Source organism: Sander lucioperca, chromosome 12 (genome assembly GCF_008315115.2).
Source record: "Sander lucioperca isolate FBNREF2018 chromosome 12, SLUC_FBN_1.2, whole genome shotgun sequence".
NCBI classification, from domain to species: Eukaryota; Metazoa; Chordata; class Actinopteri; order Perciformes; family Percidae; genus Sander; species Sander lucioperca.
The window spans coordinates 18,780,265-18,799,291 of NC_050184.1; the positions used below are offsets into that span (position 1 = coordinate 18,780,265).

At 42.8% G+C, this 19,027-nt stretch overlaps 2 protein-coding genes and 1 long non-coding RNA gene across 5 annotated transcripts in view; 2 read left to right on the top strand and 1 right to left on the bottom strand.

Annotated features, from left to right (window-relative positions):
• Window positions 1-2,164: 2,164 nt before the first annotated feature.
• Window positions 2,165-3,192, bottom strand: LOC116045455. The gene is made up of 3 exons (XR_004103922.2): window positions 2,889-3,192; window positions 2,507-2,701; window positions 2,165-2,308 (listed from the first exon to the last, which is right to left on the bottom strand). It is a non-coding gene; the product is annotated as an uncharacterized LOC116045455 (long non-coding RNA).
• A 4,352-nt stretch (window positions 3,193-7,544) lies between these two features.
• Window positions 7,545-13,677, top strand: LOC116045453 (tubulin alpha chain-like). Its single transcript, XM_031293106.2, has 4 exons — window positions 7,545-7,648; window positions 10,668-10,887; window positions 11,892-12,040; window positions 12,655-13,677. Exons 1-4 carry the CDS (start codon window positions 7,646-7,648, stop codon window positions 13,630-13,632), a joined length of 1,350 nt encoding a protein of 449 aa, XP_031148966.1. The 5' UTR covers window positions 7,545-7,645; the 3' UTR covers window positions 13,633-13,677.
• Window positions 13,678-16,863: 3,186 nt separating this feature from the next.
• Window positions 16,864-19,027, top strand: part of LOC116045449 (host cell factor 1-like) — a 33,946-nt gene continuing 31,782 nt past the window's right edge. For all 3 annotated transcript variants that reach the window (XM_031293100.2, XM_031293101.2, XM_036007898.1), the window contains exons 1-2: window positions 16,864-17,664; window positions 18,328-18,476. In XM_031293100.2, coding sequence (XP_031148960.1) covers window positions 17,493-17,664; window positions 18,328-18,476 — 321 coding nt within the window. In that variant the 5' untranslated portion in view covers window positions 16,864-17,492. The remainder of the gene's footprint in view (window positions 17,665-18,327; window positions 18,477-19,027) is intronic.

The following is a 19,027-nucleotide window of genomic DNA, read 5'->3' on the forward strand; positions in this document are numbered from 1 at the left end:
GTCTCCTAAGCCCCTCCCCCCTTTCTGATGAAGCCCAAAACAGTCTCCTAAGCCCCTCCCCCCACAAGGGAGAGCTGTGCACGATCGAGCGTGTGTGTAGAGGGGGGAAGGGGAGGAAACCTATCTGCCGCTCGTGCGCGGGGGAGGGGGAGGGGGAGGGGAGGACGCTATGAAATGCGTGTGCATGAGCAGTGATTGACACGCAGTTAGACACCCCCTCCTGGCCCTGATTGGTGCATCTGAACAGTTAGACACCCCCCCTTGCCCTGATTGGTGCATCTGAACAGGGAGCAGTAGAGTTTTGTAAGTCTCACTACAGGCTGTAGGTGGAGCCAGAGGAGATGGATTATTTTGTTAAATGACCTGCTTCATGTAGTTCTACTAGAACATAGGGTCAGTTTCAGCAAATATGACAGAAAGTTAGTTTAATAAGTCTTACCTACTGCACCTTTAAGGTCAGGTTTTCTCTCTTTATTCACTGCAAGTCCAAACGGTTACCTTATCTTCCACCGGGCGCTACGTTCCGGATGCGCCTTGTTTTATTCATTCAAATATACATATTTAGGGCCAGCGTATCGATTCTCGTATCACACGAAATACGAAGGCAGCTGAAGAAATGCAGATATATATATATATATATATATATATATATATATATATATATATATATGGGCACCCGCTCTACCAACTGAGCTATCCGGGCGCCCAGTATCGATATTTTGTCCCTCCCCTAACCATCGGACATGCTTGGAAGCAAAATAAACAATATTTACTCGCCGCTGCCTGACACAATCCTGCTGTAACGAAAACTGGAATGGGTCAAAAACTAGAGAAGTTCTGATACCGATACCAGTATCTGAAAAGCATCCGATACCGCCTTAAATGCTGGTATCGGTTGTTAAGGACTGGAGTTTATGCACCGATCCGATGGCACGTAGTTTAGCCCTGAAGAAAGTCTACTTTTAAAGTAGTTTATTTATGTTCTTTTTCCGTTATGACTGACTGTCAAACTAGACGATATAAGAAAGTTACGTGGCGTTCATATCACATCCATACAGGGAGCGTAGTTTACAGCTGTTAAAACATAATAAAATAAGTATTTTTTAACCCTTGTGTTGTCTTACTGTCGGCCATGAACTTGTTGTCCTTTCCGTCAAAATTTTAAATGAACGTTTTTGTCACTTTATTCAACTCTTTGTTTTATTTAGGGTCAGTAAACCTCATTTAAAGCGTAACTCTCGCCAAAATGCAACCTAGGGTCTTTTTGTGAATGTACCCGAGTCAAACTTTCGTTTAAAAGCATATTTAGGACGGAATCGCCACTTTTAAGATTGACCGTATTTTAGTTTTTGGGTCAAATGGCCTTTTGAATGGGAGTGCTAGGGACACTTTGATACTAGCCTCAAAATATCTATTTTTAAACCACTAAGAAGTCGACACAACATGAGACTTTGCTCCAAGTATCACCAGGAGCTCTACACCTTAATGGAAGACTTGACAACATTGTTTATGTTCAGAGTTTACTAAAAAGAAAGGTTTTGAACAACTCACGTTAGCTGTTGGTTTTCCGGTCTCCGTCCATCTCACCAGTCAGAAATAGTCGATCTCTGAATGCAACGTAACAGGGAGGAGAGTAAAGATGGAAAGCTCCTAAAGCTTAGTTCCATATACATGCACGGATAATTCGTTGTTTTGTCGTTAGTGAAACACAATATTGACCTCGTAGTTGAAAAAGGAGCCTCATATAAGAATGACATTTCCTCCTATGGAGTCCGTTCATTCACATTCAGAGATCGCCTATTTTGGACTGAGAAAATGGCGGCTAGTGTAAACAACAACAGCTAACGTGAGTTGCTCAAAACTTTTTTTAGTAAACTCTGAACACAACCAATGTTGTCAAGTCTTCCATTAAGGTGTAGAGCTCCTGGTGATACTTGGAGCAAAGTCTCATGTTGTGTCGACTTCTTAGTGGTTTAAAAATAGATATTTTGAGGCTAGCATCAAAGTGTCCCTAGCACTCCCATTCAAAAGGCCATTTGACCCAAAAACTAAAATACGGTCAATCTTAAAAGTGGCGCTTCCGTCCTAAATATGCTTTTAAACTAAAGTTTGACTCGGGTCCATTCACAAAAAGACCCTAGGTTACATTTTGGCGAGAGTTACACTTTAAATGACGGCATAGCTGGGCTGTAGTCAGGTCCACCTTTTGTCGAGTCCAAGAACAGGACTAGTCAAGACCGAGTCCAGGACGAGTCTGAGACAACAGAAAAGCGTCTTGAGTCCGGACTCCAGTACTACAGCCCTGTTACTCCGGATTTCCACTGGATGCGGCACGGCTGCGGCCATGACTGACATCTGTAGTCACGAGGACCCACGACGTGTACTGACTACTACACTGTCTGTTCCTAACGTGTACTGACTACTACACTGTCTGTTCCTAACGTGTACTGACTACTACACTGTTTGTTCCTAACGTGTACTGACTACTACACTGTTTGTTCCTAACGTGTACTGACTACTTCACTGTTTGTTCCTAACGTGTACTGACTACTACACTTTGTTCCTAACGTGTACTGACTACTACACTGTCTGTTCCTAACGTGTACTGACTACTACACTTTGTTCCTAACGTGTACTGACTACTACACTTTGTTCCTAATGTGTACTGACTACTACACTGTCTGTTCCTAACGTGTACTGACTACTACACTGTCTGTTCCTAACGTGTACTGACTACTACACTGTCTGTTCCTAACGTGTACTGACTACTACACTTTGTTCCTAACGTGTACTGACTACTACACTGTCTGTTCCTAACGTGTACTGACTACTACACTGTCTGTTCCTAACGTGTACTGACTACTTCACTGTCTGTTCCTAATGTGTACTGTATATAAATATGACCGGGTTAAGATATGTTTGAGGCGGAGAATAAGACACAAATTCTGATATACCTAATATGTTTGAACTATTTGATTCTGTTGGCATAATTTAAAGCCTAAGTGCGTAACTTTTTGATATTAATGACTTCCGTTATATTGAAGCCGTTGCAGAATGAGTTGCTTCAAAGCTGATTAATACTATCAGCTCCACTAACTCTCTGTCTGTCTCAGTATGACTGTGTTCAGGAGGTTGAGGCGTCGGGGACTTTCCCACGCAGAAACTCCAGTGACCTCTTTTTAATCCTATGTGTTCTCCTTGGCTGTGTGTGTGTGTGTGTGTGTGTGTGTGTGCTACGTTGTTTGGTGTGTGTGTGTGGGTGGGTTGGTGGGTGGCGTGTGTGTGTGTGTGTGTGTGTGTGTGTGTGTGTGTGTGTGTGTGTGCTACGTTGTTTGGTGTGTGGGTGGGTGTGTGTGGGGGTGTGTGTGTGTGTGTGTGTGTGTGTGTGTGTGTGTGTGCTACGTTGTTTGGTGTGTGTGTGGGTGTGTGTGGGTGGGTTGGTGGGTGGCGTGTGTGTGTGTGTGTGTGTGTGTGTGTGTGTGTGTGTGTGCTACGTTGTTTGGTGTGTGTGTGTGTGTGTGTGTGTGTGTGTGTGTGTGTGTGCTACGTTGTTTGGTGTGTGTGTGTGTGTGTGTGTGGGTGTGTGTGGGTGGGTTGGTGGGTGGCGTGTGTGTGTGTGTGTGTGTGTGTGTGTGTGTGTGTGTGCTACGTTGTTTGGTGTGTGGGTGGGTGTGTGTGGGGGTGTGTGTGTGTGTGTGTGTGTGTGTGTGTGTGTGTGTGTGCTACGTTGTTTGGTGTGTGTGTGGGTGTGTGTGGGTGGGTTGGTGGGTGGCGTGTGTGTGTGTGTGTGTGTGTGTGTGTGCTACGTTGTTTGGTGTGTGTGTGTGTGTGTGTGTGTGGTTGTGCGTGATGTCTGAAGGCTTGTATCATGTGATGCGCTGACCGGGTTGGGGTGTGTGTGTGTGTGTGTGTGTGTGTGTGTGTGTGTGTGTGTGTGTGTGTGTGTGTGTGTGTGTGTGTGTGTGTGCTACGTTGTTTGGTGTGTGTGTGTGTGTGTGTGTGTGCTACGTTGTTTGGTGTGTGTGTGTGTGTGCTACGTTGTTTGGTGTGTGTGTGTGTGTGTGTGTGTGTGTGTGTGTGTGTGCTACGTTGTTTGGTGTGTGTGTGTGTGTGTGTGTGTGTGTGTGTGTGTGTGTGTGCTACGTTGTTTGGTGTGTGTGTGTGTGTGTGTGTGTGTGCTACGTTGTTTGGTGTGTGTGTGTGTGTGTGTGTGTGTGTGTGCTACGTTGTTTGGTGTGTGTGTGTGTGTGTGCTACGTTGTTTGGGGTGTGTGTGTGTGTGCTACGTTGTTTGGTGTGTGTGTGTGTGTGTGTGTGTGTGTGTGTGTGCTACGTTGTTTGGTGTGTGTGTGTGTGTGCTACGTTGTTTGGTGTGTGTGTGTGTGTGTGCTACGTTGTTTGGTGTGTGTGTGTGTGTGCTACGTTGTTTGGTGTGTGTGTGTGTGTGTGTGTGTGTGTGTGTGTGTGTATGTGTGTGTGTGTGTGCTACGTTGTTTGGTGTGTGTGTGTGTGTGTGTGTGTGTGTGTGTGTGCTACGTTGTTTGGTGTGTGTGTGTGTGTGTGCTACGTTGTTTGGTGTGTGTGTGTGTGTGTGCTACGTTGTTTGGTGTGTGTGTGTGTGTGTGTGTGTGTGTGTGGTTGTGCGTGATGTCTGAAGGCTTGTATCATGTGATGCGCTGACCGGGTTGTTGTTGTTGTCATTACTTAGAATTCCTCACGGGGGCGACAGAAACTACACACTATATCTTTAAAAGTAGAACCTGTTTTTTTTTTTTAAGCATTTAAAAAAAAAAGTGATTGTATTTTAAGTCATCTCCTCTCACACACTTCCACAAGACTTTTATAACACAGCCTATCATTTGTTTTATTTCCCTTTTTTTATATGTTATTTGGATTATTTCACTTCTTTATTTAAGCAATTGGCTTTTATCAGTATGTGTGGCGGTCATGTTCTCAGATGTATTGTGATGAACGAACGTGTTCTACAGACGTTTGTTTGAACTTTTGTATTTGATAATGTGGGAACATTTTGAATAAATATTTTAAAAAAATAAAATAAAAAAATAAATGACATTTCACAGGTGTAAACAGACGCACGCCTGCGTTACGTCGCAGCACAAGACGGCGTTCAGACACACGTGGAGCCGCACAGAACTGCCGTTTGGAAAAGTTATATGAAAGTGCTCATATTATGCTCATTTTCAGGTTCATAACTGTATTTAGAGGTTATATCAGAATAGGTTTACATGGTTTAATTTTCAAAAAACACCATATTTTTGTTGTACTACACATTGCTGCAGCTCCTCTTTTCACCCTGTGTTCAGGTCTCTGTTTTAGCTACAGAGTGAGACCTCTCACTGCTGTAACATCTTTGTTGGCAGTCGCACATGCTCAGTAGCTAGGTAAGGACTACTAGCCAGTCAGAAGCAGAGTATGAGGGCGTGCCCTGACAGTACCTAGGTAAGGACTACTAGCCAGTCAGAAGCAGAGTATGAGGGCGTGCCCTGACAGTACCTAGGTAAGGACTACTAGCCAGTCAGAAGCAGAGTATGAGGGCCCTGACAGTAGCTAGGTAAGGACTACTAGCCAGTCAGAAGCAGAGTATGAGGGCCCTGACAGTAGCTAGGTAAGGACTACTAGCCAGTCAGAAGCAGAGTATGAGGGCCCTGACAGTAGCTAGGTAAGGACTACTAGCCAGTCAGAAGCAGAGTATGAGGGCCCTGACAGTAGCTAGGTAAGGACTACTAGCCAGTCAGAAGCAGAGTATGAGGGCCCTGACAGTAGCTAGGTAAGGACTACTAGCCAGTCAGAAGCAGAGTATGAGGGCGTGCCCTGACAGTAGCTAGGTAAGGACTACTAGCCAGTCAGAAGCAGAGTATGAGGGCCCTGACAGTAGCTAGGTAAGGACTACTAGCCAGTCAGAAGCAGAGTATGAGGGCCCTGACAGTAGCTAGGTAAGGACTACTAGCCAGTCAGAAGCAGAGTATGAGGGCCCTGACAGTAGCTAGGTAAGGACTACTAGCCAGTCAGAAGCAGAGTATGAGGGCGTGCCCTGACAGTAGCTAGGTAAGGACTACTAGCCAGTCAGAAGCAGAGTATGAGGGCGTGCCCTGACAGTACCTAGGTAAGGACTACTAGCCAGTCAGAAGCAGAGTATGAGGGCGTGCCATGCTAGCAGCTAGGTGAGCATTATAACGTGTGTTCCAAAGTGACCACGTTTGTCTCTGAAGTAAAGGCTGGACTACAATAGAGCTGTTTGGAGCAGTTTGTGAACAGTGTTTTCTGTTGGAGATGGTAAGTCTCTTTGGGGTGGACTTTGGGCTTTATCACTTTGTAAACCTGTAACATGCACAAAAAAGATATATATAACGGGAGCCCGGATAGCTCAGTTGGTGGAGTGGGCGTCCATATATAGAGGTTTACTCCTGGACGCAGCGGGCCCGGGTTCGACTCCGACCTGTGGCCCTTTGCTGCATGTCATTCCCCCCCCTCTCTCTCTCCTTTCATGTCTTCAGCTGTCTTGTCAAATAAAGGCCTAAAATGCCCCCACCCCCCAAAAAGAAAAAAAATCTTAAAGATATATATATAACACAATAAATGAAAGGGAAAAGCCAAAAAGCATAATATGGAACGGCAAGATGAAGGAGACTAAAAATGAAGTGGCAACTTTGCCTACTCTTAACATTCATTCTAATCACAACTAACTTTACTATAAAACACGTGCAGCATAGGCCTGTTTAGACTTATTTTAGAAACACTGATGGAAGAAGTATGCTGCCTATGACTGCATTGAAAATGTTACTTATGTAAAAGTCTGTAAGTACTAACATGTAGCCAGTAGAAGTATTTAAAGTACTCAATGTTTCTGCTTTGAGAATCCTCCCATTGTAGGAAGTGTAAAGGATCAACCAGTAATCTTAATGTGTAAAGTAACTAGTAACTAAAGTAACTGGTAACTAAAGCTGTAACAGATGAGTGTAGTGGAATGACTAAAGTAACTAGTAACTAAAGACTAAAGTAACTAGTAACTAAAGCTGTAACAGATGAATGTAGTGGAGTAACTAAAGTAACTAGTAACTAAAGACTAAAGTAACAAGTAACTAAAGCTGTAACAGATGAATGTAGTGGAGTAACTAAAGTAACAAGTAACTAAAGCTGTAACAGATGAATGTAGCGGAGTAACTAAAGTAACTAGTAACTAAAGCTGTAACAGATGAATGTAGTGGAGTAAAAAGTCCAATATTTCTCTCTGAAATGTAGCGGAGTAGAAGTAGAAAGTGGCATGAAAAGAAAAGACTCAAGTAAAGTAAAAGTACCTCAACATTTGGACTGAAGTACAGTACTGGAGTAAATGTACTTAGTTACATTCCAGCGCGGTTTAAAAGAGTGACCAAACATCCTCGGTTAATGCTGATCAGTTACACCTGTGATGAACACGAATGTTTGCGTCTAACCAATAAGAAAGGAGCTCTTGTGACTCTCGACCAATCGGATTCCGCGGCTCCTTCTCGCCTTTTACCTCGAGTATAAAATGCCTCGCTAAAGCCAGGCTGCAGCGTCTCACTCAGCACTCCTAGCAGTACAGCGGTGAGGTTAAAGCATCCTCTTTCCCCGCACTTCATCCCTCTATCTCAGCGGCAGGAAACATGGTGAGTAGCCTACGGAATAGACCTGTAGCCTCTCTCCTAGAGCCTGGGGTTGTCCAAAGTTTCTGCCTGTATAAAAGGATGATTTTCTCGCCACTGTCGCACCAAATGTTTGCTCTTGGGGAGGGAGGGTTGTTGGGTCTTTGTAAGTTAGGGTGGTGTAGACGGAGTATTTTGTATTTTTTTTTTTTATTTAGCCAGCCTCCCAGTCCATAGTCACTAACACTAGCCTACCTCTAATGAACAGTAGTTAAACAACGTGTTACGGAAAGGTTACGTTTTAAGTTGTGCTAAGAAGTGTAGTTAAAGTTGTTGGTGTATCTATACTTTACTGGAGTAATTATTTTACAGCAGACTTTTACTTCTACTCCTTACATTTTAAAAATGGCCTCGTTACTCCTATTTCTTTCTGGCTTGTCATCGTTAAAAAAAAAAAAAAAAACAACCTATCCAGATAAACTGCGCAATCTGGAGAGTGAATTTGATTGTGATTGGATGAGAAGTATAAACATATGGTTCTTTAATGTATTTGCGTTGTACTAAAAGGCGTTCATTTCCAATGGGCATTAATGCGGCTGAAACGGGTGCATCCCAAATTATTCAACATTAACATTTTAATATAACTACATTAGTCAGTAGGCCTATGGCCTTTAGAAAAATGGTTTTGTGGAGGTGAGAGTGCACAATATAGCCAGTGGTGCGGCCTATGCTTTTGTCCATAATGGCGTTCTTTTCCCCTTACATTACTTATATACTTCAAGTAGTTTTGAAACCAGTAGGCGTACTTTTACCCTTACAAGTAAAGTAAATTACTGTAAATTCTACAAAAGTGTTTTTTTGTTTGTTTTTTTAACACTGTAGTATCTATACTTCTACCTGAGTAATGAATGTGAATATTTTATAACACATTTCTGTCATAGGCTACTTGCAGCTATAGGCATGGGCGGTAGACAGCGGTTTAAAGTCACGTTTAAAAACCACTACACATTTACGGCTTATGTTCCTGCCTTTTTTTAAGTCGTCACCGTCAAAGTGCAGTTTAAATCCCCTCTCCCTGCCAGCGTGCAGTGTGTTTAAACATCAAATAGTGTGTACAGTGTGGTTTTACCCAGGCATTTCAAAGTAATAGACCTTTTTCACAGCAGCCATGTTGCCTTGTCATAGTAGGAAAAGCACAGCTGAGATTGATAACCTTAACGATGGCTCAGTTCCATCTAGTGTCCCAGTAAGATATCTCAGGGAGTCAGCATGAACAACACCAGGGCCTCTCCTAAGTGGAATGCAGCCATCATTAATGGTTGTGAACACACCTGTGCTTTTCCTACTATGACATGTCAACATGTCTGCCGTGGAGAAAGTTTCAAAGTAATACGTTTTTTAAAGCTATAATTGCAATACTGTAAAACGGACATTTTTGCTGAAGGTTATACCGGCCCATTCCTGCTTGCAGCTTCCGTAGGGCGGTGTGCAAACTGACCCAATTAGGGTAAAGTAGTTGTAACTAGGACTGCAAAGTTCCAGGAATTTTCAAAGTTGGAAACTTTCCACGGAAATTCATGGGAATAAACTGGATATTTTTAATATTGCTTGTCATAATACTGTTAGTCTATAACGGAACTTAAATGTAGTAGAGAAACTTATCTTGCAGCATAATCTGGGTTAAAACAACCTGATTTCATGCAACTTCAGTTGAATGTCCTCCCTATATTCATCAATGCACGCATGCAGTAATCGGCAGAAGCTACTACATGCTGCCAACATTTTAGTTTTTAAAATATGGGAGTTTTTTTTTGGGGGGGGGTAATACATAACCCATTGCTCGTGTTAATTGTATAGCCCACTAACCATAGTAAATCAAAATTGGAATGTTTGCAAAATTCCCCAGCTAAACTTCCATGGAAAGTTTCCGAAAAATGTCCGCTCCTTTACAACCCTAGTTGTAATTGTATAAAAGTAGTCTTGTAACGTTCCTGTTTTTCCTCTGCCTGGCTGCAACCCCCCCAATATTTGTTAGATTAATTATTTAGGTGCTGCAGAGACGTCCCAGCCTGTAAGTGGTGTCCTACGGACTGTAGAACTTTTGTACAGATCCTCAGAAAAATTACACTATAATTTAAATTTTTAATAACAATACACAAATGATCACTCTCTAATATCGTGACTTGTATCGCAAATCAATCAAAATCACGATTACATTCTATTATCATGCAGCTCTAATAAGCAGCTGTTTGTGTGAATAAAGAGATTAAATTTAAGACGGTGTGTGAATGTGCAGCATGTGTCGGTGATCTGGTCCTGATGGGTTTATCTGCTTCCTTACAGAAGAGTCCTTTCATATCTTTTTTGGTCTCCTCCTTTTTAGACCTTTTTAGATTTGAGTTGTCTTTAACATGTGGTCATCATCTCAAGCGTCGTACTAGACACGGACGAAAGGTATACATGTCTGGCAATGTAACTAAGTACATTTACTTCAGTCCAAATGTTGAGGTACTTTACTTGAGTATTTTCTTTTCATGCCACTTTCTACTTCTACTCCGCTACATTTCAGAGAGAAATATTGGACTTTTTACTCCACTACATTCATCTGTTACAGCTCTAGTTACTTTAGTTACTCCACTACATTCATCTGTTACAGCTCTAGTTACTTTAGTTACTCCACTACATTCATCTGTTACAGCTTTAGTTACTAGTTACTTTACTGCACACAGAACACATGTAGTTTATAAAATCTGATGTTTGATTCTAAAGTAAACTAGTCGACAATATAACGGCTACAAGTCACGCTGAGATGATCAGACCATTAAATACACAACTGGTTGATCCTTTACTCTTTCTACAATGTTTTAATACTTTAACTACATTTTCCTGATGATACTTACTGTTACTAAAGTAACATTGTCAATGCAGGACTTTTACTTGTAACGGAGTATTTTAACAGTGTATTAGAACGCTTACTGAAGTAAAGGATCTGAATACTTCTTCCTCCGCTGCTGGTAAATGTTAAAACTTTGTCTTCCTCCAGCGGGAGTGTATCTCGATGCACGTTGGCCAAGCCGGTGTCCAGATTGGCAATGCCTGCTGGGAGCTCTACTGCCTGGAGCACGGGATCCAGCCGGACGGACAGAAGCTGGATAAGACGGCCGGCGGCGGGGACAACTCCTTCACCACCTTCTTCAGTGAGACCGGCGCTGGGAAGCACAGCCCCAGGGCCATCTTTGTGGACCTGGAGTCCACGGTCATCGGTAAAATCATTCAATGTATAGATGCCAAGGCGACAGATGTGGGCGTCACGATACTTTGATCTGAAACACGGATCAGTTATATGCAAATATTAAAAAGGTAAATTTAAGAAGATATGTAAAAATGCCCTTAGACGTCAGATTTAAGTATAGTTCAAAATATTCAGTACCGTTACTTCGATACAGTTTCCTAAACAAGTGTGAAATATAAAAAAAAAGATGCTGTAGTGGGGCTACGGGCTGTCAGCCCCACTAGGCATCAAATTCTTGTGATCTACATTGATCACACTCTTAAGCATGCACATTAATATTTTCTGACATTCAATTTGCATTGTGAGAGGGGCTAGCCCCACAGTCAAGCTACTGTAACAGGAGAATGCATTTGATGCAGCAAGGCAGGGAGGGACCAGTAAACATGAAGTGAAATCCTAATGCACAATTGATGTGCAATTTAGGAATATGCTATATTCATAAAATAATAAATTATAGATATTAATATAATCATTTGAAATGTCTAGAATGATAAAACATTGGAAGGTTGAAAGTTTATTGCAATCAATGGCTTGTAAGAGGGATACACAATAAGTGACCTGTGTGTGGAGGGAGTGTTCATGTTTGCTGATATTATGTAAAAATATAATCTGGAATATTAAGGTAATTTTTGGAAATATTTACAAATAAGGGACTGTATCACAAAGGGTAAATTTAGTCCCAACAAGAATGCATTGATGGAGGTTTTCTGAGTAAATGGCTGGGTGTGGTGGTACCTGTAGCACCAAGACATAGAAATGTCAAATATATCTAAATATGAACGAGGGGTTTTAAAAGTTGGGATGGTCACAGCTGCTCGAACAATTCTGTTTGGAAGAGTACAGTCGCCCCAGATGTTAAAAAATGGATGGAAATGATGTCAGCAGTTGCATCATATGAACACATGTTGGCTAGAATTAACGAGGACTTGGATACTTAAGAGTGAAACCCTGAAGTGACTTGTGATCTGTCTCCAGATGAGGTGCGAACCGGGACTTACCGCCAGCTCTTCCACCCCGAGCAGCTGATCACCGGCAAAGAGGACGCTGCCAACAACTACGCCCGCGGACACTACACCATCGGCAAAGAGATCATCGACATGGTGCTGGAGAGGATCCGCAAACTGGTGGGCACCTTGATACCCAGATGGGAGCTATTGATACTCTTTAAATGAAATGTCTATCTCACTGCAGTGGTGGAATGTAACCAAGTACATTTACTCCAGTACTGTACTTCAGTCCAAATGTTGAGGTACTTTAGTCTTTTCTTTTCATGCCACTTTCTACTTCTACTCCGCTACATTTCAGAGAGAAATATTGTACTTTTTACTCCACTACATTAATCTGTTACAGCTTTAGTTACTTTACACATTAAGATTACTGCACACAAAACACATGTAGTTTATAACTGATGTTGGATTATAAATGAAAATGGCCAACAATACAAAATACGTATACGTACGACAATATAACGGCCTACAAGTCCAGCTGAGATGATCAGACCATTAAACGCACAACTGGTTGGATCCTTTTCCTTTCTAAAATGGGAGGATTGTTCTTTACTACTACACTTATACTTGCATTAAAGTATCTGGGGGTTTCCTCTGGTTGCTCTATTTTAAAGACATGTATGCTAGGTAACGAGTACTACAGTTGAAAATGAGCCGTCTGTCTTACTCTGGTGCATTAACAAATGTTGGGTGATGTGCGTTGTCCCATCGCCGTCTCCATCTGTCCCCAGGCGGACCAGTGCACGGGCCTTCAGGGCTTCCTGGTTTTCCACAGCTTTGGCGGTGGCACCGGCTCTGGTTTCACCTCCCTCCTGATGGAGCGTCTGTCTGTGGACTACGGCAAGAAGTCCAAGCTGGAGTTCTCGGTCTACCCGGCTCCCCAGGTGTCCACGGCCGTGGTGGAGCCGTACAACGCCATCCTGACCACCCACACCACGCTGGAGCACTCGGACTGTTCCTTCATGGTGGACAACGAGGCCATCTACGACATCTGCCGCAGGAATCTGGACATCGAGCGCCCGTCTTACACCAACCTGAACCGGCTGATCAGTCAGATCGTGTCCTCGGTCACCGCCTCCCTTCGTTTCGACGGTGCCCTCAACGTCGACCTGACGGAGTTCCAGACCAACTTGGTGCCGTATCCCCGTATCCACTTCCCCCTGGCCACCTACGCCCCAGTCATCTCGGCGGAGAAGGCTTACCACGAGCAGCTCTCGGTGTCCGAAATCACCAACGCCTGCTTCGAGCCGACCAATCAGCTGGTGAAATGCGACCCTCGCCACGGCAAATACATGGCCTGCTGCCTCTTGTATCGCGGCGACGTGGTGCCCAAAGACGTGAACGCTGCCATCGCCACCATCAAGACCAAACGCTCCATCCAGTTTGTGGACTGGTGCCCCACAGGTTTCAAGGTGGGCATCAACTACCAGCCGCCCACCGTGGTTCCCGGCGGAGACCTGGCCAAGGTGCAGCGGGCCGTGTGCATGCTGAGCAACACCACGGCCATCGCCGAGGCCTGGGCTCGCCTGGACCACAAGTTCGACCTGATGTACGCCAAGCGGGCCTTTGTCCACTGGTACGTGGGCGAGGGGATGGAGGAGGGAGAGTTCTCGGAGGCCAGAGAAGACATGGCGGCGCTGGAGAAGGATTACGAAGAGGTCGGCGCTGATAGTGTGGGAGAGGAGGAGGATGACGGAGAGGACTATTAAGCAGGAATCTGTTTGATATCAAAATAAAGTTTTAGTTCACTGCACTATTGTTTGCTGTCTTTAATACTCCTTCCACAGGGAGGTGTGAACACTATACACGGTGTTCCAAAGTATTATGCAAATTATATATTGCACTGATTTCCCTAAATATAACTTTCATGTCACCAACCGTTGAATTTCATTGAACAAACCACCCAATGAGAACTTTTTTTTTTTTTTCCAAATTCAAAATGCACTGTTCCACATTATGCACAACAGTTTCAAAATTTTATAGGTTATAAAGAACTGAAAATGGTCATTTGCTGAATTTGCAGCATTGAGGTCATATTTACAGAAATCAAAAGCTATTTCAAACAGCTTAACAGAGCCAGGTCCTTGTTGACACAGGACCGCTTCTTTGATATCTGGATTCCAGCATCAATTTTCAGACTTTCATGGAAAGCCCGGAGAGTACCTCAGTCAAAACGGCCACTCTGTCTTGCTGCAGCAAGAACATGGTTTATAAGGGGTGTGTTTAGGTAATATGTTAAAGTAAATGGATGTGAGTTGGCAAGTAAAGGTCTGAGTCCCTTGAGGTCAGAGTCTCTTTGGGGGGGCTCCAACAGTACACATAAAATCATTGATCCCACTCAGCCACCAATCACAGAATCAAATGGAACATCCTCTTCAACACATCACTCCACTGAGAGGAAAATCATTAATCTTAGGTCACTAACACAATGCTCATGTCATAGCACATTTGAGCTTTATATAGACTTTAACCTTTATAGGCTCTTCAGATATTACATATCACCTTCACAATTCTTGCATCCATTGAACTTGAGTTTATGGAGAGTTTCTGCTTGGATTTTTTTGCAGGATGTCAGTATATCCTACCAGAGCTGCTGTTTTGATGCAAACTGCCTCCCACCCTCAGATCTTTTGCTTGAGGATGTTCCAAAGGTTCTCACTATGGTTGAGGTCAGGGGAGGATGGTTGCAGTAAATACATCCTGTTTTCATTGGGTGGTTTGTTCAATGAAATTTGACTTATGCCTTAACGGTTGGTGACTTGAAAGTTATACTGCCATTTGCATTGACTACTTAGGAAAATCTGAAATATAATTTGCATAATAATTTGGAACACGGTGTACTCTGAGCCACTGTTACAGGTTTAACATAACCGGTTTAGGTGCAGCACCTAATCCAAATTAATGTAACTTAAGACTCAGATCTGATTGAAAGACTTCTTTAGCAAGTTTGTCTTTAAGCTTTTTCAGTTAACTGCTCTTGCTTTTCCAATGTTTTAGACCGATGGTAGTAATGGTCTTATGTGAAGAGTTGCAAAACTACCACAAAGACACAAAAACCCAGAGACGGAACCCCACGTAGAAACCAAATTATGGGGAAGTTTGCCAAACCACAGCACACACACAAGTCTTCCACAAAGCTAGGGGAGAACACCGGTTTGTCTTTTGAAATATCTAAAATGCTTTTGACTTATGACTACACTTGCCGAAATCACAAACTACCTTGAATGTCAAATTGTTGCCGTATACCATTTGCAGATGTCACATTCATTAATATAAGGTGATTTGGGCTTCATGGGAGTTGCTGGAGAATAACCAAGGCAACAGTGGCTGAGTTAATCTTGTAATCTTTAAAGTAGCCTATGTATATTCAGCTAAATGTCAAATAATGCGGATTATACAACTGACTTGATGGAAAAACGATGTCGAACATGATGCCTCAGGACAATGGTTGAATAAGGTCATTGTTAATCTCAATGGGTAATTACAGCAACAACAAAAGACGGTACCCATATATATTATGATTATTAAAACTATGAGACATGCAATAATACAGTCAGAACATTTGACTTTTTCTCTTAAATAAAAGCATTTCTATAAACTCTACACATCTGGCTGTTAGTGAAGTTCAGTTTGACAGCCCTGGTTTAATGGAAAGTAAAATCCTCAGGTGCAAAAGTCATTTCTTGGATATCAAATGCAATCTACTATTAAGACTGGCTATCATAAAGCATCGTTGTTTGTCTTCCAGTTAAAAGACATCCGTCAATACAAGATCTTAAAGGAAACTAAATATGCAGAATAACTTCTTTTCTTGGCTGTTGGACGTATTTTCAAATTTATGGAGTGATAAAAGATTCCGTCTGTAAAAACCTTTGACTCTAGTATGTCAAAATGATAAGATTTCGAAAAACTGCAAGTAAGTAGTCCCCCAAGTAACCAAGACCTTCAGTCCAAATGTTGAGGTACTTGTACTTTACTTGAGTCTTATCTTTTCATGCCACTTTCTACTTCTACTCCGCTACATTTCAGAGAGAAATATTGGACTTTTTACTCCACTACATTCATCTGTTACAGCTTTAGTTACTAGTTACTTTAGTTACTCCACTACATTCATCTGTTACAGCTTTAGTTACTAGTTACTTTACACATTAAGATTACTGCACACAGAACATGTAGTTTATAAAATCTGATGTTTGATTATAAAGTAAACTAGCCGACAATATAACGGCTACAAGTCCAGACCATTAAACACACAACTGGTTGGATCCTTTACACTTTCTACAATGGGAGGATTTTTCTGCATTGAGTAGCCCTACTTTTACTTTTAATACTTTAACTATATTTTCCTGATGATACTTACAGACTTTTACTTGAGTAACTTTTTTTGACAGTGTGGTAGCCTATTAGTACTTTTACTGAAGGATCTGAATACTTCTTCCACCGCTGAAAGTAGGCCTATTGAAAGTAAAAGTCCTCACATTTTAGAAACTAGAAACAATCAAAAAACAGTTGTGTTAAATCAGCTAACATTTCAGCTGGACTTGTAGACCGTTATATTGATAGTTTTGTTCATAATAAAACATTGTAATTAATAAACTAGGCTATATGTGTTTGATGTGCAAAGTAACTAGTAACTAAAGCTGTCAGATTGTGTGTCTGTGTGTCTGTCTGTCTGCGTGTGTGTGTGTGTGTGTGTGTGTGTGTGTGTGTGTGTGTGTGTGTGTGTGTGTGTGCGCAAACACCTTAATGTGTAAAGTAGCCTAACTAGTAACTAAATCTGTGAGCTTAATGTAGTGGAATGAAAAGTACAATATTTCCCTCTGAAATGTAGCGGAGTATAAAGTCAGAAAGAATAAATGTTAAGGAAGATTAAATGGCCCAAAATCTCTAAATTGAAAATTATATTGTAGTGTCTCCGCATATTCGTTTCGCTGTGTTGACTGCCACCCTGCGGTGGATCTGTTAGCAGTTAGCAGTTAGCCACCTAGCCTCTCTCTCTGTGCGTTGTTTGGTTGCCGTTAGCAGCAAGATGGCGGCTCCCAGCCCGGCGCACAGACCCTCTGCTCTTCACATTTAACAGCAGCTCTCAGCCTCCACGGTACCGCCTGACACTGATGCATGGAGCGGCTGTGCAACACATTCACCCGCAGCTGTCTTTCTGTTTTCTTTTTGTTTCTGTTAGCTTGAGGAGCTACCGACTTTGCACTAGTGTTCACCGGGCTAAAATGGCGGACTGCCTGCTGCAGTCTCTGGGCTAGTTAACACCACACTGGTCCCTGTTAGAACCACAGACTGGATCACCGGAGAGGGATTCACAGAACCCTAACCCGCTCTACAAGACTGAATCTGTCCGCAGGAACACACTGTGGTTCCGTTAGAAAGAGCTAACTAACGTTACGTAGCTTCTGTCAAATCAGCCGGCTAATTAGCATCAGGAGCTAGTTAGCAGGCCAATGCTAATCCTGAGTCGCTGTTAGCGAGCCGGAGACTTCAATCTTTTCGACACTACTCTCGACTTCATTTTTATTTTTTTTTGTACCCGGGAGACTCGGACCCTGACAGTAGCGTCATGGCATCCGAACCCGCGGTGCTGAACCCCCGCTGGAAGCGCATCCTGGGCTGGACCGGGCCAGTTCCGCGGCCCCGGCACGGACACCGAGCCGTGGCTATCAAGGAGCTAATGGTGGTGTTCGGCGGAGGGAACGAGGGGATCGTGGATGAGCTGCACGTCTACAACACAGGTACCGGTACCGGTTTAACTCTTTAAACCTCTATAAAGTACCGTAACGTGTGGACAATATACACATCTAACGTAAAGCTAGCTATATGAGGAAGTGCTAGCTGTGCTACGTTTAGCTTCTGTTAATGCTAACTGGAAGCTAACGTGCTAATATCATTTGTTTATATATTGTATTATGTGTATGTGATTGAAAACTGATGCTGGCTGGCAGGAATCCACAGAGGGGGGTTAGCTAGCTATGCTAGGTTAGCTCCTGCTCGTTGAAGCTAACGAAGTATCCGCATGCTAACAGGATTAGCTGTTTAGCTAACAGAGCGGCTCCGGCAGAAACAGAGAGAAATGGCGCGTTTTAACTGAAAACAATGGCGACGTCACAGAGACACACCCCTCTGGTGCTGCAGCAAAAAGAGATGGAGACGTGGAAACATGAACATGTAAACAACTGATATGAAAACATTAAAATAGCCTTGAAAACAAACGTGAAAACTGACATTACAATTTGACATGAAAACTGAATATTAAACCATGAAAGTTGACGTTGAAAACTTGCATTAAAAGCTGTAATAAAAATATAATACCATGATAACACATGACATGAACACATGCAAACTGACAAAATTACTGCAGAATGACTGTTTGTTTTGTTGTTTTGTCCTCCATGCAGCTACCAACCAGTGGTTCATCCCCGCAGTGCGAGGCGACGTCCCCCCCGGCTGCGCAGCGTACGGCTTTGCATGTGACGGGACGAGGCTGTTGGTGTTTGGAGGGATGGTGGAGTACGGCAAATACAGCAGCGACCTGTACGAGCTGCAGGTCAGTGAGAAACACCCGCCTGGGGGGAAACCACTTGGGGTTGGGGAAACCCCTGGGGGAACATCTGGAGGCTGGGGGAACATTTAATTTGCACTGACACTATCTTGCACTATGATACCATTGCACCTTTCTGCATTTTTTTCCAAACCGCTCCTTTAAACATGCTACAATCTAACTTTACTGTAAGGGCACACTATTGAGATCTTCCTTTGTATTTTTTGAGGTATGTGTGCGTGGATGTCATGTCTGTGTGCCTATGTGTATGTATGTTGTGTATAAGCTATTGGACACCTTCATTTCCTTCGGGACAAATAAAGTATCTCTATCTATCTATCTATTTATTATACAGGAAAGTTAAAAGTAACATTACGTTACAATATAAAAGGGCCTGACTCAGTTTAAAAACTGGTTTCCAGCAGGTTCCTGTTCTGCAGAAACATAAAACATTAAACACAGTTACGAAAGAAACATTTGTACAGGACATTAGTATGGGCTAGACAGACACAGACAACTAAAAACAACAATACAGGCAGTGCAAGCAAGACTTGGAC